Genomic DNA, 25,119 nt, shown 5'->3' on the forward strand with positions numbered 1-25,119 from the left:
AGAAATACTAATGCATAGGACTTCAGCACCAAATGCAGCTATCATGTTTAAATGCTCGACCAATATTATTTTACAGGAGGAGGATTTTAAAAAGCTGATCTATAGCATCTATTGCATTTTTTTGTTGGCTTTTCAAATTTTTTTGCAACCGTGCTCATATCTTTCTCTCTAAAATAATCAAGCATCTACATAACTTTTCATTACATGTTATTTTTCTTATTATTTCAAGTAAACCTTTTACATATAAGAAAACAGAAATAAAAAATACATAAACAAACAGCACCAGGATTAAATAACAAAGAGTGCAAATCTCTATGGTACATTTTTTCAGTTTAAGAGCCATTATCTCTTTTTGATGAGCGGCAATACCATGTGTGTAAAGACAGGACGCATGGGAGTTTGACACTGACAGTCTCGACAGTGCGCACCGGCCTTCAGCGCAGGACTTAATGAGTTCGACCAGTGGTTGGGCGATGGTCAACGACAAATCATGTTCCGCAATAAACGAACATATGCGTACTTTGTGGTTGCAAACACGGTCTGCCATGGATTGTTGCGTTGTTGATGGCGTTCTATCCTCACCAGCAGCACCTTCACTGGCTCCACCCCACATACACCTACAACACTCACTCACATACAAGAAGCACAAAATTAGTGAATGCATAAGTGTAGAAAGACTACAATGTGGCTCTTGCTCACTTGGTCTCAAACAGTCCTCTCACTCAGCTCAGCCCTATTGCTGAAAAACACAAACACATTGATTTTGGATACTAATCAAGTCAGTGGTTGAACTTGTAATATTTCATTTCCAGCTGCATCTCTCTCTCTGTCTCTCTGTCTGTCTGACACCGGCAGGGTGTAGAGCCGATATGCGAAGCCAAGCGCGGTGCATTCTCCCAAATGGTCTCGGCTGCTCCGCTGAATCCCTTCTACCGTCCTGCGGTCTCAAATCAACTCAGGCTTTGCATTTTAAACGTTCTGCGTGGGCCTTACCTGACGTCCACGTCGGCTATTTTTCCTCTGGATTGCTCCGGACACGTGAACCGCCTGTCTCGGGCTCACGCCGAAGTTCCAGCCCCACTAGGCCTGAATTGTCTCTCTGCTCTCAGCCACAGCTTTCACTGTACACCAGAAAGTACAATGACAAATAACCCGTTAAACATGAACACTCAGGCTTCCTTTGTCTACAGGTAACGATTTCACTTCAATCCACTTACCAGACAAAGAGCTTGGACAAAGCAGAACGTTACCAACGTATCCCATATTCCACGGCAAACTCGAGCCAGCGTCACCGGACGCCTTATAAGCCGCACCTAACATAAAATTTTGCCCTGCTATTGGCTGAGCCCTCTCCTCCCCGGTCACATGGGCTTGATTAGCGCATGGGCAACAGGTGCGACTGAGTTTTGGCGCGGCTCAAACTGGACTCTGATTGGACGGGACCAATGGGTGAAGTGGTAGGAGGGACCTGCGGTGACTGCCCTCATAAAGCAGCAGTAACGTCTGAATGGGGGTCCAGCACAGAACAGGTGTTTGAAATGATCATAAATTGCCAGGGGTTCACTTTCAGTCTGACTCCATGGCTTTATGCATTAAAGACTTCAGTCAGAATCAGTTTTATTGGCCAAATTTCTGCATACAAACAAGGAATTTGACTTCCGTTTTCCTTTGCTTTCAGGCACTACAGAGCAACAACACAACCAACAGAACAACTTTTTTCCCCCCACAAATACCAATGGTGCAATGGGTCAGCGTGAATCTGGATAATGCAAACTATATACATATATATATGTCATATGGTTTGTTCAAAAGCAACCAGTGAATCTGCTGTTAACTGACTTCCAACATGGCCATTATAACCATGTTACAATATGAAGTTTACCAAAAGTTCCCTACTTCAAATGGGCCACAGTGAATTTCTTTCAAAGGTGTGTCACCTGTGGCCTTCCCATCACAATTACTCAGCAAAATCTCCAATTATGTTTTTGTTCCACGCATACACACAGAGTGAGCTCTCAGTAGGAAGAGCTCACTTGATTTCACTTTTATTAGTGTTTAAGATTCCTGAGGCATGCCTTATTGTTTCAGTTCATGCAGAGTAAAACTGTCAACTCCATTCAACAGTCCTCATTGGGAAATGTGTCTGCAAAACAGTTCAATCAAAAGAGAAAACACGACAGAGTTTATTTGGACTTTTACACACATAATAAAGAACTCAAAACAAATAAAAGCTCATTAAAAGACATCAAACATAGGCGACAAGAAGGGCCTACCAGCCACGGACACAGAAAGTGAACCTGCTCAACAGAATTTAACTGACATAAGATAAGATAAGATAAGATAAGATAAGATAAGATAGCACTTTACTGATCCCACAGCGGGGAAATTCACTTGTTAGGCAGCTCACAAGCAAAAACAGAAGAAAAGAAAAGGATAAATTCAGAAGTGCACATGATAGTATAAGGAGGTATAAGGAGCAATGTGCAAAAAAATAGTATTTACAATCTAAAGAAAAAAGAAATTAAAGTTACAAAAAACCACTACACAAAATACAAAAACAGTAAAAACTAGTAAAAACTGGCAATATACAAATTTACATGATGATGGAGGGGTGAAGAGTAGGATCCTGTGGGAGAGAAAAAAAAAAAAAAATATATATATATATATATATATATATAGTGTATACAGTGTGTTTGAGTATACATAGTATGTGTGAGCATATATAGCTCACTTTAGTACACTCTACTGACTGTATATCATGTATATCATTAGATTGTTTTTATATTGCAAATAAAGTATTCAGGCCTCTCCAAACCAAATTGAAATTCAGCCCAGGAGCTGAATTTCAACCCCAGCCCGCCCCTGCATGCAGTGTATAAAAAGTTGCCTGTTGTTTAAAATCGTGACGTTGTTATTTTCTGCATCTATATCTGCAATGTGTAAGGTTTTCAAAACAGATGATATTTTTAGATATTATTGACAAATGATCATACATAAAGACCTATGGCTTATCTTCACTTTCAGCTCATCTGCCTTAGTTAAAAAAGTGAGTAACAAATGTTGGATGATGAGGATGTAAAATACAGTTTATCCATAAGTAAAACTCACAACAACTTGTTCTGACCGCCTCCTCCTCTGTCCACCGGCTCCACAGAGGAACATGCCGGCGCTGTCCGTGGTGCTGCTTTACTCGCACCAATGGCACCGGTGTAATTCTTCAGCACCACAGACAGCGCCTTGGCGTTCCTTCACCATTACGGCGCGGCGTCGGAACTGCACGCAGAGTAAAACTGCAAATTCTGCTAAACATCTAATTAACAGTTTTGGAGACTTTTTGGGGGTGAAAAAAAAATTGCAGCCACGTGCATTTTTCCATTTGTCAAATAGGTATTCAAAATCTCTGTATTGATCCTTTAATAATCTTTATAACTAACTTTATAGCTGTTATATAAAATTATGAGAATGTATGTAGTTATGTCTGGGGAAAGCATTCTTCATTGTGTGTCAGTTTTAAATGTTAACTTCAATCTTTTGGACCCAAAATTAAAGTGAAATCAGTTACTGAATAAAATTTAGTCTTTGCCTAAGGATTCAAAGATGCGAGACAAGGAATAAAAGGAATAAAAGATGTGAGACAATGAATATTTGAATGCTATAATGACAAATAAACACTGTCTTAACGCACAAAGTGAAGATTGCGTAGGAGTGCATGCAGATGTGACTCACCCTCAGTGGTTCAACTTTGAGCCGAATGGATGTATGTGTGTGATATGTGAGGTGAGAAACAATCTATATGCTTATGAAAACATCATTAGTATCTTATATAAGCGTAAGGTTTGATTAATAAGACTACCTTTCAGCTCAACCTGTATGTTTTTCAGTGCTCATTTATTGTGGTGCTTTCAGGTAAGAGGAGATAAGTTTGTGTGCATGTGCGACTGAGGCTGCCTATGTGTTGTTCAGGGAGCTACTGCTATTAAATGCTGAAGGTCTTGGTGAAGGCTGGGTTTTCTCGTGTTTTTCTAAGGCTGCCCACTGGCTGGATGAGATTGACAAATTTTCACTAAACCCAACATGTATTTTTGCACAGCGTATTTTTAGTCTTTACCCCTCAAACAACACACATACAGTATATTCACCTCCACACATACATTAAAAAAAAGAAAATCAAGAAACAAAAGGCCCATATGCCTGCAGCCACCTACACACAGAGAGTTTTGTTCTCACTTTTGTTTTTATTGCACACTTTAATTATTTAGTAAACAGATCTTCACAGTAACAATGCAATAGCAGAAAACAGAAGCAAATCACTGTTCGGTGCAGCTTGTTAGGTCTTCAAAGTATTTATAGGTATTTACACTGAGAATATGAAAATCAAAGAACAGTGCCCGAGGTTATCCCTGTGGCGGGACGAGGCATTTTAACCCCTTTATCACCCCAAAGCAGACTTGAGCCCAGCTCCCAGGCTTTACACTGTTTGTAGCTCTGTGAATCCTGTCCATACTGCCAACCCAAAAACATTCAAGTACTCAATTTCTGTCATTGCACAGGTACTGGGTTAGCCAGATACACAGGACGAAACTGAAAATTGCACTGGCATCACTTCAACAACTCAACATCCAAAATCAAACAGCTTAATCGTTTTTCTATCATCTGAACATAAAAATAGTACCCAAAGGAATGTCAATTTAAATAGTATCCTAAGGCTAAATATTTCCCAATGTATAAAGCAACATGAAGCAAAACCATAACCTAGAATTTATTAAACCACTTTCACTCTTTGTAACGCACCAATAAATAGTCATTTGGACATGAAATCCCATAAAATGAAACAACACACAAACTAACATTTTGCATTGCATAAATCGTAAAATTATATCATAGCAGACAATACTGAATGTTTCAGGTCTGCAGGTAAGAATGGTAGTGCTCTTGAATGAATTGACACACCACTTAATAAACATTAACCAGCACATCGGTGTGGGCTCCAGTCTTTGTATTTAGAGTATTTTTGGTTTGTAAAATAATATTTTATCTTTGTGCTGTTGTACTGCATTTAGTGCAAGCTAAACTTGCAGGGGAGATGGGAAAGTAAAAGAAAAAAGATACGTTTGGAATAAGGCAAAGTTCAGGTACTGTCTGATCTACAGTGAGAAATATATTTGAACTCAGATTTATGCTGTTCAGAAGTGATGTAATGACTCTTTCAATCAATCTGTTCCAAGTCTGTGCCAAGACAAAAAGCTTATTACGATAGATAAACAGAACACACTATTAGGAAACTCGTGGTTACAAGTTGTTTGTGCCAGGTCTGATGAAACTTTGCTGGCTGATGTAGTTGACTGCAGAAGGTGAAAACTATATTTTCTAACATGTTTTACAAAAGGAACAATATCTCAAAACGTCCACACACTTTCTTAACCTTTTCATACATCATGATAAGTGATAAAGCTTATTGTCTGACCATAAGATTCCCAGTCAGTGTAAGTTCTCATTTGGTTATGCACTAATATAATAAAACACATAAAACAAGCTGATCCCCTCCATTTTCAAAACAAAAAGGACAAAGTCAGAACACAGCAGTGGTTCCTTTGTGTCTTATACAACATCTGGTAAAACAAAAATACATCTGTATCTAACAAATACAAAGCCTCTGTGTGAGCACAGTCTTTCATTGTATCTGTGGACAGATTCTTCTATAAACACACTTAAAAGCAGGTTCCATAGAGGCAATGATGGCAAGTCTTGGAATTCACTGAATTCAGCTTGATATCAGAAGTGGGATTTTTGGTCCAATCCCATTGGTCAGACAGCCACGGACGTGGTCCATGTGTCACTGTTGGTCTCTGTTACCCTGGAGCCTCGCCCTCACTACCTGTGACCTGGGCTCCTGTGGGTGGCTGTGTCCCCAACTAAATCCTCCTCCACAACATTAACATAACCTTCTTTCTCTACGCAGCCTGCAAGGACCTGAAGCACCAGCCGGAGCCTGCGGTCCATGGCTTGGAGGTGAGGCTGGATGAGGACTGGGGACAGTCGGTCACGGAGCAGGGACTCCTCCATCAGATAGCTCAGCTGGTACTCCTCTTTGGCCAGCAGCTGGAGACGTAGGTATGTGGACTTCCTCACCCTGAAAACAGGGGAAAAAGGATGAACAGGTGATCTCAAATTTGACCCAAATATCATTAAAATTAGAATGTTAATATAAATGTATTTTAACTTTTAACTGGACACCTTTTGATAAACAAAAAAGGTTAATTCTTCTAGGGGTATTAGTTTTAAACTAATCCACCTTTAAGGCATATTTTTGTGACTGAAATTGACATGCTTGAGTGTAACACTAGACAAAAGCTCAGCGTCTAACATGTAAAAGGTTTTATCCCCTGGAGGATACTTTGCTTAGTATGTTTTATGGCAATCTCCCCTTTAAATTTAGATATTTCCTGTGTATGAAAGGCCTGATGGTGATGATGGAGGAGCTGTCGGGGAGGCACCTGCATACATAATGGCTTATCCGTGACTAGACACAGCACATTTCATTCTGTCATTAGCAGGAAATCCTTGCAACAAAAAAAGTTGGGACAAAAAAAAAAAACTCTGACCTGCAGCACTGGCTCAGGGGCACCAGGATTGATAGCTCATCGTGGGAGTGTTTTCCAAACCTACATAGCCAGGGATTAAAAGCATAATGGCTTAATCAAGAATGATCACAAACAGCTGTTCAGACTATTGCTTCATTAGTTCTGATGAAGGTCCTTAGATGTACATCTTCTGGATCTTCAGAGCATGAGAAATATTTAAAGTGAGCAACTAGATTTTGATAAATTAATTTAATTTCAGTGCAACTGTTCTCATTACAGTGGATCAAACATTTACTAAATGCTAAGACAGACAATATAAAAGCTGAGGAATGTCTTTACCCTCTTCCGTTGTCTAGGTGGATGATGAAAGTTTCGTTTCCAAACTTCTCAAAAGTTTCATAATGATGACGATCCATATTACCTGCACAAGGAGAGAGGGAAATGGTGATTCAGAGTAGTCAATTAATTGGTTATTAAAGGAGACATACTAATATATTTGTAATACTAATATATTAGTAATGTAATTTGTAATGATACACCCTATTTGCCTCTTACCCATCAAGAAGTCAAAGATGGTCATGTCCATGATGTCCAGCAGTCGAGTGCCACGGTCGTAGGGGGGCGTCTGCTTCACCTCATCGCAGTAATCTGGGTCCACCTCCCACCTGAGAATAGACAGAAAATATGTTTTAAAATTGAACTAGTTAATTAGTCAGAGACGGAGATCACTGTTTCTGAAGTCATGAGGTCTGATTCATGAATGTGGTTCACTCGTGTCTTTTCCTTACTCTGCTTTCTTGCGTTTGTGGTAGGAACGTCTCCAAGGGTTTCTCCAGGTCTTGCGTTTGGCCAGGTTCAGGTCTGGCAGGAAGGCTGCTAGTGAGCCTTCAATCTGGTCCGGTTTCCCACACAGAGCATGCTCAGTGGAGCAGTAGTAAGAGCATTCACCATAGAAGCAGACGTTATTGGCTGAGAAGAGAGAGGCAAACGTGACGGTTTAGAGATGAAGTCAGAGACAAAAGAGCAGGAAGTTTTAAATTTTACAGTTTGTTTCTGCATCACAGGACTGGAAAACCTTCCATGTTTGTCCTTGATATTCTTCAAACCAAATTACTTAATTTATCTTTGCATCTTTATAGTATTAAAAACTGTTTTTTTTTTTTAATTGTTCTGCTATGGCATCTTTGAGAAATTGTAAACCTCTTCATTGTGCCCTGACAGCTATTCCTGTGTGGCAAATGACTTGCTTTGATTTGACTTTGTCTGTGTTCTGAATTAGCCTGCAGTTTCCCTTGTCACTGTAACACTTAATGTTTTGATTTGTTGGACACAACTTAGGTTTGTTCTCCATTTATTAATGTTATATATCAAGTTACATGGTTATATAAAATCCCTTGTAATACCTGCATTATAGTGCTTTTGTGAGTACAGTGCCACCCTGTGGTGACTTTTGGCTTTGGTTTCCTGCCTTTTTAATTACACACTGCCATATTCTTGCCATGTTCACCAGGACATACAAACATATACACACACACACACACTGCTGCTTTAAGTAAACTCAGCTTACTTAAAGCAGTTGTGTCTTAAAAGTGAAGCCAGTGAGGTGCATATTTTCTGCTCTGTCTAAATAGGATGAAATAGCTACAGCACTATGCTAAGCTGCAGAGGCTGGTAGAGTTACTACCTGGTGAGATGAAGAAGGTCCTCCACAGCTTCTTATCGCGTGTCACATCTCTGATCTCCCTTGTCATGTTGACAAGTCGTCCCGCCACTGGGGGAACTCTTCTGAAGTCAAGGATCCTGAGGCGAGAGAGAGACAATCATATTATATAACATTTCATACACAGTCATCAGGCTTTTTTTTTTTAAAGGAAAAAGATATTTTTTAACATAGATGTGAGATTGACTAATGAATTAACTAACTTGTACTGTTCAAGTGAAGTAAAGCCAAATTTTACTGTCTCGCACGATGTTTTTGACTTTACTTTCCTCTTAACAGATGTAGCTATGAAGCACCTTCAGGCTCCGGCTCATTGCAGTAATGTGTATTATCTGCATACATATGCCCATTATTGTCTAAATAGAGACAGCCCCAAAGAAAACGTGGGACATCAGGATCCTTTTCTTCACGGCAGAATAACAATATTTAGTGATTTCCCATCAAACTTGTCAGTACAGAACTTGATCTGTATGGTTTCAGCACAAGATATATTAATAATTCATCATCTTTACAGTGCTTTCTGTCTGCTTGTGTGATTGGCATCAAAAGCAGAATTTTATTGACATTCAGCATCTGTTTATGAGCACAACATTATTAGGGTGTCTGTCTCAGCAACATACACTCAAGCACACACAAATACACAACTTTATGAACCACATCTACTTAATGATGATCTGTTCTAACCCCCTGCTTTTATTTAGATGGTAGAGATCAGGTTAATTCTTCTCTTCCTGCTCTCAGTTTTTTACCCTTCCCATTCTCTCGCTTCCTTTCTGTCTGCATCTGTCTCTCTCTCATTCTGTTCTTATGCTCCTGTGTCAGAACACGATACCTATTCAGCCCCTGTTTAGCCTGTCTCACTGTGTGTTTTCTGTCCAGATGACCCTGACCTGCTTGAGACTAAAGCTAAGCCTCCTGGGAGCAGGTGGACACACAGACAAGACTGGCTGGGTGGAACAGAGTTGACGAAACTTTAGCCTACAGAGGATAGCATTCAGGAGCTGCAAACTGCAGCGTCATGTTGGGCCCTGGTGACAAAGGAGCGCCTGTGAGTGCGTGTGCATGTGTGTGTGTGCGTGCATGCGTAAGTGTGTATTTGCCTAGACTCAAGAGTCTATTTGTGTGCACGCCGTCTATTACACACCCCTGAGTCACAAGGAGTTCACAACAGATGGTAAGATAGTACAAAGGCAAAGAACAGTGAGATTTAGAAGTAATTACTGGAAAGCAGTGATGTTACCTCTTCCCTCAAATCTTCAGGATATTTTAGTACATTTCATCAGAACGGTCTAGAATTAGAAATCAAATTAAAGAAAGTTTTAGCAGAGCAAAACACCCTCCTACTCGGCATTCCTGATTCAATATGAAGTCATAAACTAAGCAATAGCTCAGTATCCAGAGACTGCTGTGGCTGAGCAGCGGGACTATAATTCATAGGCAGGCCGGCGTGGTGCACGCAAACTAAAAACAAACTGCTCTTTAAGGGGCATCTCCCCCCTGCTCTAAAACTATGTCCCGGCAGTAATGTCGTGCCTGTGATTTCCTGTTTGGCTCCATTTTCCTGCCCACGCACACACGTGCCACTGACCTCATCTAAAAGAGAGCGAGAGTGTGTGTTTGTGTGAGCATGTGTGAAATAATTACCATGCCCTCTGCAGACCTTAAAATGACCTGCAGTCCATTTATCATCCACCCCCAGAATCCCAAACTATCATATTTGACTCTTCGTAGTACTCCCCTCTGTTGAGAAGTCCTTTTTTTTTAACTTGTCTTTAGAGTAAAAGGATCATGTGGAAATCAATATACTCAGCAGCAAGTAAAAGAGATGTTCCCAGCTCTCTGTGTGTTATCTAATCCCTCATGTACTTAATCCTATTCAAATTTTCACAGCTTAAGTCTATTATGGTACACCTCCGATTTATAATGGGGTTAAAATGTCTGTGTGAACGAACATGTGTGACCTGTCATTCTTCCTGGAACAGACTGCAAAGGATGATTTGAAAATGCACTCCGACAGGAATCCGATGAGTCAACAAGAAGTGTCGGCACAATAGTTTTTGAAATTTTTTTTTGTTGGGGAAAAAAGGTGGCAAAACTCACCTGTCCAAGTGAAAAGCAGCGATTTCAGCATTGTGCCTCTCGAAGTCGGAGAAGTAAAAGAAGTCTGGAGGGGTTTCCTGCTCCCGGGTCTGCCTGAAAGACAGTCGTTACAAGGAAACATTAAACATAACATCAGCAGGTATACGTTTTAGTCAGAGCCATCCACTTTTTTAATGTGATTTCTTTGTACTCATGGTTTGCATTTTGGTGTTTAGATAAGAGCTATTCAAGAAGAGTTGAACAGAGGGCAACTGGACTTGGCTGTTAGATGAGGGGAACAATTGGGAATTGTCCCCAGGACAACAATAGGACATATAATAATACTGAGGAGTAACACTTATTGGAAAGCCCTTACATTGTGATATTTATATTCATGCTGAACTGAAAAATGTCTGTTAGAACTGAGGACTGAAAGACGAGAAAGTTGAAAATGTGAATTCCCTCTTTCCTAGTATCATCCCTCTCCCGAGGACTGACTCAGCAGCGAGGGGATGATGGAAGGGGATGATAAACAATATCTCATCAGAAGGCAATTCAAAATAATATCTCTATGCTGACCTTGAGTTTTCAAACCAGATGTGTTTTAATTTCAAGTACACTGTCTTTTGGTTTCAGACATCTCTGCTCCTGTCTATGCAAATCTCCTCAGCTTTCGTCAAATTTTTTGTTTCCTGCAGCGTGAAACTCATCTCGGCGTCCCTTTCTAGGACACAAGCTGACGCATGAGACCAAAGCCTGTGTGGACAAGGCTGCTGAGGGGAAACTGGATGAGATTCTTGCTTACATCCTGCTATTCCTCCCAGCTAACACACACACACACGTACACACACTCACAGACATCCAGGAGATGTGAATTTCTGCCAACCAAGCCATGGATCTGAGTCAGGGTCTGCTAGAAGCATCATTGTGTCCGTCTTTCTCTCTCTCTGTTTGTCTCCTCATCTGGCAGCAGGATATTATCTCTCTACATTCACACACTTGCCTTCTCTCTCTCAGACACACACACACACACACACACAGACACACATGCACGTAGACACAACTGACAATAACGTGCACTGTAACTGTTCTGCTTGTACACAGTCAGCTAAACCTCACTCACACATGCACACACATGTTGCCACATACTGTATCCCCTCCCTCTCTGCCCTCCTTTATCTTTCCTCCCCTCCTCCACTCCATTAGTATGGACTGGACTTCAGGGTGGAGCGGTGTATTAACTTCCCTCCACCTCCTCTCCTTTACTCCCCATTCTCTTGAAAAGCCAAAACCACTGACAAAAGAAAATAACCTCTCCTCCTATTCTTTCACGTGTGAGGGAAATCGTCACTTACCGGTAAATCAGCTGCTGCTATTGTGATCCATTCTTTCCCACCCATAATGAGGATGGGACTAATGGTGTTTTCATTTTCAGGGTGCATGGCAGGGGACGAAAGATAATGTGTAGACGAAGATGGAGCGGAATAAAAGGTGACCTTATTATTAACAAGGACCTTGTTATCATTCAATTGTACCATTATTAGGACGCCTTATCACGTGTAGATAATCAGGGTTGCTGAGTTTGAACACTGAGATGTGAAATTTTTCTTCACATTTTTGGCCTGAGTTGTACATAATAACAGCCTTGACTGAAGTTACTCTGTATGAAAGCTAAGCAAGAAAGAGAGAGAGTCTGAAAGTTGTTTCTCAATCAACAAGGAGATGCTTCTTAGTCTTCAATCAGTTGCTATGATGATGTATTTGCTTCCAAGCATTTTGACCATTCATGATTTCTATTTTATGTTTTTTTTTCCTGAATTCACTTTCCACTGTGCAAAATGTGTAACATAAACCTGACAGGCAAGCATTACAGGCTTTGGTTGCCAAGGTCACCAAGATGTAAAATGCAATTTCCTGTCAAGGAGGAAGCTCCATAGAATTTTGAATGTGGGTAATAGCAGGTTTGTGATGTGAAAAGCCGTAACACAAACACACACATACACATGCACACTCATAAATACGTGCACACACACACACACAAGCTATGAAAAATCACAAATTTCCCCTCACAGTCATGTACACACACCTCGTCTACCAGTGAGTGTCCTTGATAGTAAAAGCCCTTTTATATGAAGGAGCGTGTGATTAGGTTCCAGCAAACGTACTGTTCATAGTTCAGCAGAATCTCTCTCTCTCTCTCTCTCTCTCTCTCTCTCTTTGTGTGTGTATGAAGTGATGAAACTAAACTGCATGCCTATGTGGACTCAATTTGCGCTGACTGCGCAGTTTTAATGCTCTTTCATGAGCTTAGACCTGCACAGTGGAGGGCTATATTAGAGAAAGATGGGAGGGGGGGCACCACAACAGCTGTTGCCCAGACTCTGCATACATGCTCCTCTTTTCTTTCTGTCCCTCTCTCTCTCACACACACACACACACACACACACAGACAGACATGCACACAATACACTATCACACTGATGATACATGTTGGTGACAGAGAGAGGGCAGTAGAGACAAACCCAGTGAGAGAAAAATCAACGCGCTAACCGCTTCCATGTCACTTTTTGGAGTGAAGCTAATGAAAGGAAATAAGTAGCTCTCTTCACCCATGCACGCTGAATGAAGATGAAACAGTATGCAGTTTGTTTTTCCCAATCAGGTGGAATGAATAACGTTAAAACGCCAGGAACAATCAGGCATTATTCAACCTCTATCTAAGGAAAATGGGGCCAAAGCTGAAAATGGAAGGGAAAAAAAAACCCTACATTGCCTACTTCCACTGACCTACTGCTGTACAGCTTACTACTGATCCAACATATAGAATGAGAGAGAGAGAGAGAGAGAGAGAGAGAGAGAGAGAGAGAGAGAGGGCACAGAGGAGATCTGTCATCTACTGGTAATCCATTGCAGATTTTAGCCCCCCACTGACAGGCTTCTTTGTCTCTGTCTGGCCCTCAGTCATCTGTGTGTGTGTGTGTGTGTGTGGGTGGGTGGCTGAGAAGACATGGGGAATGCTTTGCTATGAGGTCTGTGTATCTGCAACTGCAACTCGTTCATGCAACATAACACACAATTTTAAAAGATCTTCAGCATTAACATATCAGAAATGACAAAGAACATGATATCACACTATATCCATTATTTGGTTTTAATGACACTGAACGACGGTCATGGTGACAAATGGGATGTTGGCATTAATGCTATGTCGGAAACTCGTGATCGCTGCTATGACATGAATACAGCATTAGCCTGGTGCTCTTGTCTTGTCAGCCCGTAACAAGCCACAGACCTGCAATCAATCCCATCAACCATGTAAATGAATCTAACTAACAAGACAGCGAGGCTGTTCAAATGCATCCTTTGGGCGATAGGTGTCCAGAGCCATAACAAGTCACATTTATTGGATCCTCTAAACTACATATTAAACTGTAGTGGCCCAAGCATATCAGAATATCAGGAAGAAAATATCTGCATGAAGGTTTCTGTTCCTGGAAATCTGGTTTTCCATATGGGGAGAGAGGAAAGGATGAAATGAGAATATTGAGAATATTAGGCCCAGCTTCCTGTTTTCTAACCTGCTTTGATTTACCAATTCTGTTTTGTTACCATGCAGCTAAATGAAATTACCTCTCACCAGCCTGACCCTACTTAACACCAATTATCAAGCATCCAGCAGTTTCTCTCCCCTGCTCCTCCTCTCCTTTCTTCTTCCACTTATTTCTCATCCATGCATGCATCCCATCTCTGTCAACCCCTCCCTCACTCTCCTCTTCCCTAACTGATTTTTCCCATCAGCCACCTCCGTGTTTATTCCTCCTCATCACTTTTTTTTCATCACGGCACAACAAAGACAACGGATTGATGTTTTACTAACCAATGTGTATACCCCTTTCCCTCCCTCTTGACATTGATTACTGTATGTTTTCAAAAGAGTTCCGCCTCATCTACTGTGAAATAGTCTGCTAAGAGGTTTTTTTTTTTGTGTGTATGAGGATTTTGGAGAAATTCAAATGATGAGTGTGATGTATTCAGGACACTCATGGGTAAATGGCACCCTGTAGAGTACTCACAACACCTCTCAAGGTGACAGAAAGGTGGTAGGATGGAGGACCAGATAAAAGATTTGGAGATAAAACCTCTTCGGCTGGATGATTTGTGCCAGAGTGAGCTTGTCTGTCAGCAGCACTACAGGCACAAGTATCAGAGAGAACGCAGGCAAAGACTGTCAAGGCTGCTGTGTATGTGTGTGTGTGTGTGTGCTTGTGTTTACATTTGCAAACAGCAGCATACTGTGTGTGTGTGTGTTTATACATACATACATACATACATACATACATACATACACACACACACACACACACACACTATAACATAGTGTAACATAGTGTGTATTCCTGTGTCTGCTTATTTGTCTTTATTTTCTTCCACGCATGCTGCTTTTTTGCTTTCTCCAGCATCGGTATCGGAGAGGGATCTAAGAACCGACCCAGAGCCCCATGGTAGCTGTCTAGATTGAATTTCAAATCAATGTTCCACAAGTTGTGTTCTAGTCTCAGCTATTTTCAACACACAGGGTGAGACACTGCCAGGAGGGAAAAGCAAGTTATCTGCATGTGTGGGAAGCTGTATGTGCTATATTATCATAAGAATGCTGGCAAAAAGACTTGACTTGGAGAAGAAGAAGGATGATGGCCTAAGTCAGTGCTTCAATTTCAAAGTTATCACAGACTCATGAGGTGGGAGAGAAGACTGAGTGATCAGCTTTCTGCTGCAAGAAGTATTCAGTACGTCCAAGTTTAGAGGTGCAGATATCTATTGACTGACCTTTCATCAGAGTAGGGTGCCCTGGGGAGTCATGATGTTTCATTAATGATCTGCATTAAAGGTATGAGCCATTAAAAGTGCAGCACATGATGCTATTTTGTCTTCTTCCACCATGAAGGTAATACATTACACATTAAACATCATGCTGGTAGAGATTCATTCTTCACAGAGTAGAAACTGTTAATTATAAACTGCACAGGATTGCAAAAAGTCAGATTTTAAAGGTTATCATGTTATTTTTGTAGTCAGTGCTTCTGACCTAACATGTTTTCTTCATAGGTTTTTGCAGGTCCTCTTTCATTAAGTGAATCCTTACTTAAAAACCTATGCACCCTTTAAACCTCACTTTGTCTTTTAAGTCATACAGGGTTCCTCTGTTTTCCAAATATCGAATTCAGTTTATCTCACTCATACCTCTTTTGCCACTAACCCCCAGTCCCCTCACTCTTTCTTGGCCACCTGACCTTCTGTTCATAATAAAAGTTGTCTAAATGTACGGCTTTGAGGGAAGCTGCATAGCTGTGGGCTAGGTCACTATCTGTGACCACCAGAGCTCTCTGGCAGCCCTTAAGATAGATGACAGAAACCCTCAGAACCAGTGTAAATTGTGTGTGTGTGTGTGTATGTGAGGTTGAGTCATGATTGAGAGAGAGAGAGAGAGAGAGAGAGAGAGAGAGAGAGAGAGAGAGAGAGAGAGAGAGAGAGAGAGAGAGAGAGAGAGAGAGAGACAGAGACAGAGAGAGAGAGAATGTGCATATCCAACTGTCTCATCTGGCCAGATGGCTGGGAGTCCCTGTCTGTATATGTCAGGGATCAGGCTATGGCTTATGGGTCTGCAAAGCCCTGCTGCTGTCTAACTACCCTCTGTGTATGTGGTTTAACAAGACAGACTGCACAGGGTGCTGGAAATAGAACACACAAAATGCTATATGACTACTCAGAGGCAGGGGATCAGCAAATAAAACTTTTGCCCAATTTCAATATAAAAAAAATACATTAATAATAAATGTGATTGTCAGTGATGGATAGTGGATGGTAAATCTCAACTTAAATATCATTGTGCAAAGTGAGCATCATGTAGTCTGGCTTTGGGAGGCTGTTAACGAGTGTCTGTGATGGCAGTGAACTGACGGTTTTCTCAGTTTTTGACCTGAGGTTGTGTTCACTGTTCAGCAGTGTTGCCAAGATTTTCAGAAAATCCCTAATGCCTGGTCAACGTGTAGGATTATGCACAATAATTCCACGTGCTCCAGCTATTTAGGCCGAATCACACTTCCTTCTCCTCAGTATCTACTCTGCTCCCCATTACTCTTAGAGCTATTTCTGAAATTGCTGTGATTTTTTTTTTCTTTTTTTTTTTTGGCTGGCCTTAATTGACTGGCTTGACATATTCAGCTGTGTTCCCCTGGGCTTAACGCTCTGTGTTTAAAGACGTGAAATCACTGTGAAGACCTGATGCAAAGCTGCGGAATTATATGTGGGCTTTTGGGATCTCTTCCCTACAATCATCTTAACGGTCTCCCCCGAGTCATGAGAGCGCACTTGGAATATATATGGGGAAAAATAGAGAAAAAAAACCAGGAAATCTTATTAGTATCACCGCGTATTTTTCATTTTCACAAAGCCACATTTTGGTGAGCACATCGGCGCTTTTCCATGTCAAAATAAGTGTTGTGCTTGTTACTCGATAAGCGCATTCACTGGTGGCTTTCAGTGAGAAGTGCTAAAAAATGGCAGCTTTCTGATGTCAATAGACTAAATGTTTGATGACTCAACTGCTTTTCAATTGCATTTCATTCACTCAGAATAATCGGAAAATAAGCCTCAGTACAGTTTTTGTGACATTACAACAGCTGAACATCAGAGGGACGTTTTTTTTTCCCACAGCGAAAGATGTTGCAGAAAAAAATAGATTATTTTAGTAAGGCTAGTTATGAATATTGACATATTTTCTTTTTGAATCTTGAAATGATCTTTTTGTATCATTTTGCACCAAAGATATATAATATTTCTCCATTACAGGTATCTTCACAGCATCAGAAAACAACATCTTAGATTTTTTTGGTGTCTGGGGAATTAAATGTATTAAAAGACATTTTTTTCCCCTTCTGTCTTTTTCATACTAGATCTATAATTTCAGTGAGTGTGCTGCCGTCAGGCTGTGGAACTTTTGTTGAAAGCAATTATTTTTTTGTGAAACAAACAAACCCCTTTGGGGTGTCCTTGTGGCCTTGTGGTTTAAAGCTTGGAACAAACTGGAAAACTAGCTGAAACCTACAAAGACTGGGCCACACATCAAGATTGTTTTCACCAAATTATTTACACCAACACTGCTTTTTTTTCTTTTTACTCTTTGACAGTCAGTAAACAGTAAATACACAAAACAAAACACCAAATGACTGTTGGTGTAGAGGCAGACATCCAGCAAAAACACCAAAAGTGTTGTGTGTTTTTGTACCAAAACAATCACGAATGGCAACTAGTAGCTTGCACTGTTTATATGCAGTACAATTTGCACTGAAAAGGTAATAAAAAAAAGGAGGGAAAAAGAGTGAGTTTGGCAAGATCCTGGATGGTGAAATGGTGGCAATGCTGACTGTATAATCCACAGAAGGAAGTGTGGGTGAGAGAACAAAACCATCCTCAGGTTAGGCAAAACTCTCTAGTATTGACTGCAAAAGTCTTTACGAGAACGACTGGTGGAAATTGGTCCAACTTGGTGTGATCAATCGTTACGTCTAAATCATATTCATCATTGGTGCAACAGTTGTAATTTGTGTCCAACCTCAAGGCACCAACCGAGAACTGTAATGGGCTTCAAGTCTGTCCAGAGACTTTTGCCACATGTAATTTCACATCATGTCTCACCTCTTTTTACTGTCATCTCTCTACTTTTGACTGTCGAAGCAGTTGGGCTGAGAATTGCCTGGTCTTGACTGTGTCTCTTTTCCAAATTCAAAGACAAACAATGAAACCCCCAGAAGTCACAAATACTACAACTTAAAAAGCTAACTTACAGACATTCTACAAAATTGATAATACACTCCAAATAGATTCCAAGGGAGTTCAGTTCGGCGCCTCTCTTTAATGTGAACGATGAGGTGAAAAAGAGCAGTGCAAATACACAGAAAAGAATGATTGAAAACACTGTGTGGCAGTGATGTGCATTTACTGCACAGGATCATATACAGGAATAATGCTGCTGTTTTCATGTATGTACTGTATGTTGTGTGTGTGTTCACTGAGGGGATTATATATTCTTATGTACTTGAAGGATGGGACAGGTCTTTATGCTTACGGTTGCCCTTCTTTTTGTCTCTCTCCCTCTCCCACACCATCACCCACAACAAACAAAATGCACATCGGTTTATCCTCAACAATCAGGAGTGTTCCAGCAACACAGAGCCACACTTCGTCATATTTACATATCCATCCACAGAGGATTAACCGTTTTCAATAGCACAAGTCTGAGGCAATCCTTCACAGGGTGCGCGATTCATGACAGGCTTTGCACAGAATATGAACTATGAATTATGCAGAACAAACACAAACATCAAGGGTATTCTTGGGTCAACAGTGATTAGATGTTGAAAATGCACAAGCTTGGGGATGTTTAGAACAATAAGCTTCTCTCTCGCAGCTTGGCTCAGTATATTTTTCCACATAAACACCAAAGTTGGATCCTGAGCAGTAATACCAGCCACCTGTCCCCAAAAAAAAAAAAAAAAAAATATCTCCAGGATTTTCACAGCTATACCAAACTGTCCATCCGTGCCAGGCAATCCACCGTGAAATGAGGTATGGAAAAGATTCACAGGGAATGTCAGAGTGATGTGAATTGTTGTTTTCCCTCCACACTATCGCTAGTTACACACCCAACCACCAGAAAGACTGTCAAAAAGAACATTCTTTATGTAGAAGAAGGAACTAATACATATGAACAGGGGTGGTACAATCCCTCTACGATATTATTCCAGCAGGAAATTCCTCCAGAAAGCCTTGACCAGTTGTCGTTATCCCTCACGGGTTCAGAAGTTGCGAGAGAAGGAGGGAGCTGAGGACGGGAAGGGACTAAAGCTTCAAAGAACCAAAAGCCAGAATCAAACTAAATAATGTGGGAAAAAGTAAAAGCTGGCATCCACCTTAACACTTCTGGTCTTAGAGAGGCAACAAAAGATCAACAAAGTCCACAAAGGCCAACATTAGTTCCATGATGAAAACAGACTGGATAGCTCTCAGCCCACTGGGATCAATGGGGATTTTAAGAGCTTTCCTTGTATGTGTCTGTGTGTGCGAGTTTTTGTTTCTGCCCGCCTGCTCACAAAATCAATGGGCATTACCATGAGTCTTCATCTCACAGGGACTGAGTAACAAGCCCTGGTATTCAGCATGACATATAAGCTGAAACTGATGAGAGGAAGGGAAAACAATCCTGGTCTGAAAGTGTCAGTAAACTGCAGGGTTAGCGAAAAGTAGTGTCTCCACTCAGACTGAGGAGAATTTTGGGAAAGACACAGAGAGCAGCTACACTTCTCGGTATCTTCTGACAGTCTAAATTCTTGTATTCCCTCAAATTGTTTCTTGGCATTTGACTGTGATCTGAAACATGACGGGCAAATAAAATGGTGGATGCTGCCATGTCTTAAGCTTGAACACATGCAGTTTAATTGGAAAGTTCTTCAAAGCCTGAGCAATGCTACGTTTTAGGATTGTTGCATGTTTTCTCTTAGTCATAAAATAAATATGAGGTTATGAAAGACTGCAAGAAATCTTTGACCAGGGTGAAAATACAATCACGCTCTCCTCTTGGGATAAAATTCAAAGCAGATTCCCCGAGCAGAAATTGGCAAATGACTGAGCCAGAATGAGGCTGAATTACCTGCCAAAACCATGAAAATCGTGCCTTTTTAAATGGAGAATCTTTACTGAGAGGCTTTGAGTACAGGTCTGTCCTCCATGCTAGCCCGCGGTGCAGACCAGTAAGAATTTATCTGATTATTGCAAAGTACTTGCTGAACAGCAAACACCAATTAGAGCAAATTATGTTAAATCTTGGGAAGCATTAATTTTCCAATGTACCCAACATGTGTGCAAGCATGCAAACACACAGACACAGACACACACACACACAGACACAGACACAGACACAGACACAGACACAGACACACACCACTCTCAGCTCGGACATGGAGTGTGTCTGTATAGTTTGAGCCAAGAGAAGTTAATTGGATTGTGAATAAGCACTTTGGACGTTATTTATCTTTGCCCATCTGCGGTGGTGAATATCTTCAGGTGTCTCATCCAAAACAATCCTATTATCTTGACCCAATGATAACACTCACATTCTCTCTCTGTGTGCTACATGCACACACTCATATAAAATCATGTTTAATATCACCTGCTGCTGCTAGAGATCTTTCCCTCTGCCACAATGATCTTCCTATCTCTTTCTGCCCTTCATCAGGCAGTGCCCAGCGCAGATGACCCTGCCACCTTAAGATCCTCTGACTATAAACCAGCCAGCCATGTAAGACCACAAATACATCTTCATCACTTTCCCTGTCCTTCTTCTCCCTCCTCCTCCCTCTGATTTCCTTTTCCTGAAGGACACAGTGGCTGCTGGCCAGTCATTCCCTTCCCCATCTGTGTTTATTTAAACTGAACACGGACACACCACAAAAGCAGATAAAGACTTTCAGATGCAAACACACACACACACGTGCGCGTTCCCACACACAGCAGCAGATCCACAGAGGAACAAGGCAACCGTTTATTTTTGACTGTCTCTGAAGACTTTAATCCATAACAAGCCAGAACGGCTTGAAAGGCTTGGTACCATTTTCCCCTAATTAGTTCAGTGTAAGGCTTCTTAAAATGCCATATTCCAGCAGCACATGACTGATGACAGAATAGCGTTTGATTTAGTGGCATTGTCTTTTTGTAAAGCTCCCTAATGAATGTGTTTATGAATTACCTGGGAAGCTTTGCAGTCGTCCTAACAACCTGTTCTGTTAAGTGCTAAAAGTTACAAGCTCCTGCAGTTCATCCATCACTACACTCAGCTCGAAAGAGAGGGAACAGCTCAATTTTAGCGGGCCGCCAGTTATTTTTAACGCTGTTTTTCTTTACCGGCCCAAAATGGATTGCACACCGCCGAGTGAAACCTAACTACATAAAACTCAAAACTTCGATACCTCGACCAAAGAAAGCAATCAAAAGAGTCTTTCCAGAAAGCTATTTTGTGGGTGAGGCCCCCAAATCGAGGCATGGATGTTTGTGCTCCGTTTCTCCCACAGCTGAACTTTTCTATTTAAACCTGTCAACAGTCTTGTTGTGCTCGGTGGTTTGTGGTCAGATGCCATTTCCTAAATAGAAACCATCTATCAGGGGCTAAGTGGTGGCTGAGAGATGTCATTGTGGTCATGAGTGGGTGACGGCGGTGAAGGAGGAAGTGGTGAAACCACTGGAAAAACAGTTCCAAGGGTTGCATTTATCCTTGTGTAAGAGCTAAGTGGGATGGAACCAGTCCAGTGCACTTGAAGATAAATTGAGTTAATTTGCATTTGAAAGGAATCAGGACGAGACTTCGGATGTCTTCACACTGGAACCAAGAAGACCTTTCAAACTGATAAACTTCTGTACATTCAGTATTTATCTAAGACATCACTCTAAAGAGGTATTACAGTGCAGTGCAGTAAGTGATGCTTGCAATGCAAATGAAAACAAATGAAACACTGGCTCAAATGGTAAGAATCAGAGCGAGATATTCTCAGAGGTTCTCTGTACTATTATTGGTCATACAGCGTGTCAAGAGGCAGCGTCCATGCATCATCATGTGACGGCTGCGTTTTGTAATGTGACCTTTGATGTCACCACAGACTGTGGCCCAATGCATCATCTTGTAATGATGATGTGTAGCTGGTGCATTGCTCCTGCTTGTGTATATACCATTTTAGAGGGGCACAATAACTCTTACAACATAATGTAATCTGTAACATTCTTAGAAATAACCATAAAGTTCAATCAAGAAAACTGAAAACTGAAAATAAAAGCCTACTCCGTCCGTTGTTACATCCACACACAAACACATCAATCTGATGCTTTTACATTTCTGAGACCTCCTTTTGTCAACAATCTTCCCAGCAGCAGCAACACTGACTGAGAGTCTCCCTGCACCTCCAGCACAGAGGCTCCTCTGTTTGCATCACTGCTGCCCGGAGCTGCAAAACGGAGGGTGCATAGGAGGGGAGGGGTGACCCAGGCAAGTCCCTGGATCAGGTTCCTGCCTCCGTGGCCCGGTGATACCAGACCTGGCCATGGCAGCCCCTCCCACATCCTGCCCTAACAATGGGCGAAGCCAGGGAGAACCCTCCTCTGGTTTAATTGGAAAACAATGATTGCATTCTCCTCCCCCTCTCCTGGCCTCTGTCAGGGGGATAAGGGGAGTCACACACAGCCTAATTGCCACCTTGCATGGGACAGGCTTAGACAAGCATGGGCCTGGCTCACAATGGATGTATTAACCTCTGTGCATGCTATCACAAAAGGCCCAAGTTACAGAGTCACAATGCTTTCTCTCTTTCTGTCTGTCGAAGAACTGTTGTTTCATTCATTCGGCTTGGAGGGAGATTCAGGTGGACTGTGATAGATCTACCTGGGAAAGGTCATTATCTAATGACTGAGCTCAGTTGTAAGGGGTGGTGCAGTGCGTGTGGTCCCATTGTTAAGGGGCAACATTTGATTTAGTGACAAAGTAAGAATGCAGCATGTGTGCTCTGTCATTTTAAACCTGCTGCAATGAAAGAAGAAGAAAAATCATCCCGTTTTGTCTAAGCCCAAACAATTATCCTCATTATGGCTTCTGAGAAAGACTAAAAATTAAAAAACATCAGGGCCATTAGCAAGATTTTATGCTGCACCGCAAGATGTTGTCTGACTTGTCAGGATAAATTGTTAAAATGCAAGGTCTTAATCACAGATAGTGAATTCACCAAAGCACTTAGATGACAATTAGCCTTTGAAAATTCCCCTCAATTAAATGCAGTGTTCCTGAGTGCTCACTTAAGATAACCAACCTCAGTTATTTTGTGTAATTTCAGCAGAAACTGCTGCAGACGGTACACAAAATGTTCTTCAACCTAACAAGTCAGGGTTTAGCCTGCTTTCCTAGCCTCATAAAAAGAAATGCTCATTTGGGACTACTAGAATTCACCTCCTGGAGCGAAATGAATTTTCTGCATTCCAGCCAAATGCGGCAGCAGCATTCCTAGAGGGAAGCTTAGGAATTCCCCTATCCAGTATTTTAGACTATAATGATATGATAGCATGGCTGAACAACATAACCACTTAAAGCAGTGACAAAGACAGGGTCAGGAACCACAACAAGCATGCACAGTTGCAAAAATATGATTCATCTGGATGTCGCATAATACAGAAGAGCACATACACGCTCTAGTCCACATCCACAAGCTCAGAGAGTAAACGGGCTTCTTGATGTTTCAACCATCCTTTCAGCCTTCAGCATGTGTGTATGAGAATGACACACATGCAGCCAGTTAGCTTGGCTTATCACAAAGACTGAAAACAGCCAGCCCGGCTCTGTCCAAAGGTAACAAAATCTGCCTACAAGAATATTTAAAGATTACTGATTAAAACAGTTCTGGTTTAATCCAAACAAAAAACGAAGCATAAAAACTACATGCTGTGGTTTTACAAAGAGCTCTGTCGACTATTTCTTGGCCTAAAAAAATGACTTGTCACAGCTTGCCTTACAACCCCAAGGTGATAACAAGTCTCCAGACAGTCGCTGTGCAAACTATTCAAGCTACTGAAAAGAATTTCTTGATTTATTTTTATTTTTTTGGAATAAACTGTGTGCGATCACAATGGTGGCTCTAAACTGACTGGCTGTGTGTTTGGCAGACTGCCTGATGACTTTTAACATTTTCACTTTTAAATAAATGTGAAAAAAACAGTTTGCTCACAAGCTCATGGTCATGTATCTTGACCTGCAACACCTCCCTGGAACTCCACAGCAAAATCCATTACAATAAGATTCAGCTTGTGTAAATTAAAAAAAAAAGTGCTTAGTTGTTGGTAGTTTAAATCAAAACTGACATAATCGAGTTTGATGAAAATCCTGTCACTGTATGAATCTGGCTGACAATGACCCTAGGGTCATTACCCATAACCAAGAACTACACACATGAGCACACACACATGCACATCACTCATAGTATCATTTCCAACAACTCAGCTGGCCTGTAATCACATTACGATTAGGGTACTTCACAGCTTTGCCACATTATACACTGTGAGTGCATAAACACTTGTAAGACAGAGAGAGAGAGAGAGAGAGAGAGAGAGAGAAAACGGAGAGAATCTAAAAATACAGATCAGAGAGGCTCTGAACGGAGGCGAGGGACAAGCTGAGGATTAGTACTGCCTGAGCGAATCAAACAAACAAGTCCATAAAGGAGCATGGACAGGAGGTGGAGACAGAGAGAGGGGTGGACAGAGTGAGGGAGGAAGGGATGGATGGTGACGAAAAACACCACTTACTCAAGAGCCGACCTAGTAAAAGATTCATGAGAAATGTCTTTATGTGAAGAGTGGATGTGTGAGTGGATGTGTGATGTGAGAGTGGGGAGGGTGTGCAGGGAGTTTAATGGTTGGGAGTCTAAAATAAGATAGTCCTCTGTGTTTCAGTCTCTGTGTGAGAACGCCTGTCAAAAAAAAAAAAAAAAAAGATTTTTAGATTTGAGATGGAATGCAGGAACGTTGTAGGTGCCAGGTGCTACGCTGTCGACCTCTCGAATCAAGAATAGACACCGAACTGAGACACAGACAAACCAGACAGAGTTGTGAGACGGAGGAAGAAAGAGGAACATGAAAACATTACACGTCTTTTTC

General features: G+C 41.3%; 1 protein-coding gene across 1 annotated transcript in view; it reads right to left on the bottom strand.

Annotated features, from left to right (window-relative positions):
• Window positions 1–4,225: 4,225 nt before the first annotated feature.
• Window positions 4,226–25,119, bottom strand: part of fam20ca (FAM20C golgi associated secretory pathway kinase a) — a 34,298-nt gene continuing 13,404 nt past the window's right edge. The window contains exons 4-10 of the mRNA XM_041062866.1: window positions 10,402–10,494; window positions 8,266–8,381; window positions 7,370–7,550; window positions 7,137–7,246; window positions 6,921–7,002; window positions 6,603–6,662; window positions 4,226–6,130 (exon numbers count right to left, since the gene is read on the bottom strand). Of these exons, the coding sequence (XP_040918800.1) occupies window positions 5,872–6,130; window positions 6,603–6,662; window positions 6,921–7,002; window positions 7,137–7,246; window positions 7,370–7,550; window positions 8,266–8,381; window positions 10,402–10,494 (901 nt within the window). The 3' untranslated portion in view covers window positions 4,226–5,871. The remainder of the gene's footprint in view (window positions 6,131–6,602; window positions 6,663–6,920; window positions 7,003–7,136; window positions 7,247–7,369; window positions 7,551–8,265; window positions 8,382–10,401; window positions 10,495–25,119) is intronic.

This window comes from Toxotes jaculatrix, chromosome 18 (genome assembly GCF_017976425.1).
Source record: "Toxotes jaculatrix isolate fToxJac2 chromosome 18, fToxJac2.pri, whole genome shotgun sequence".
NCBI lineage: Eukaryota > Metazoa > Chordata > Actinopteri > Toxotidae > Toxotes > Toxotes jaculatrix.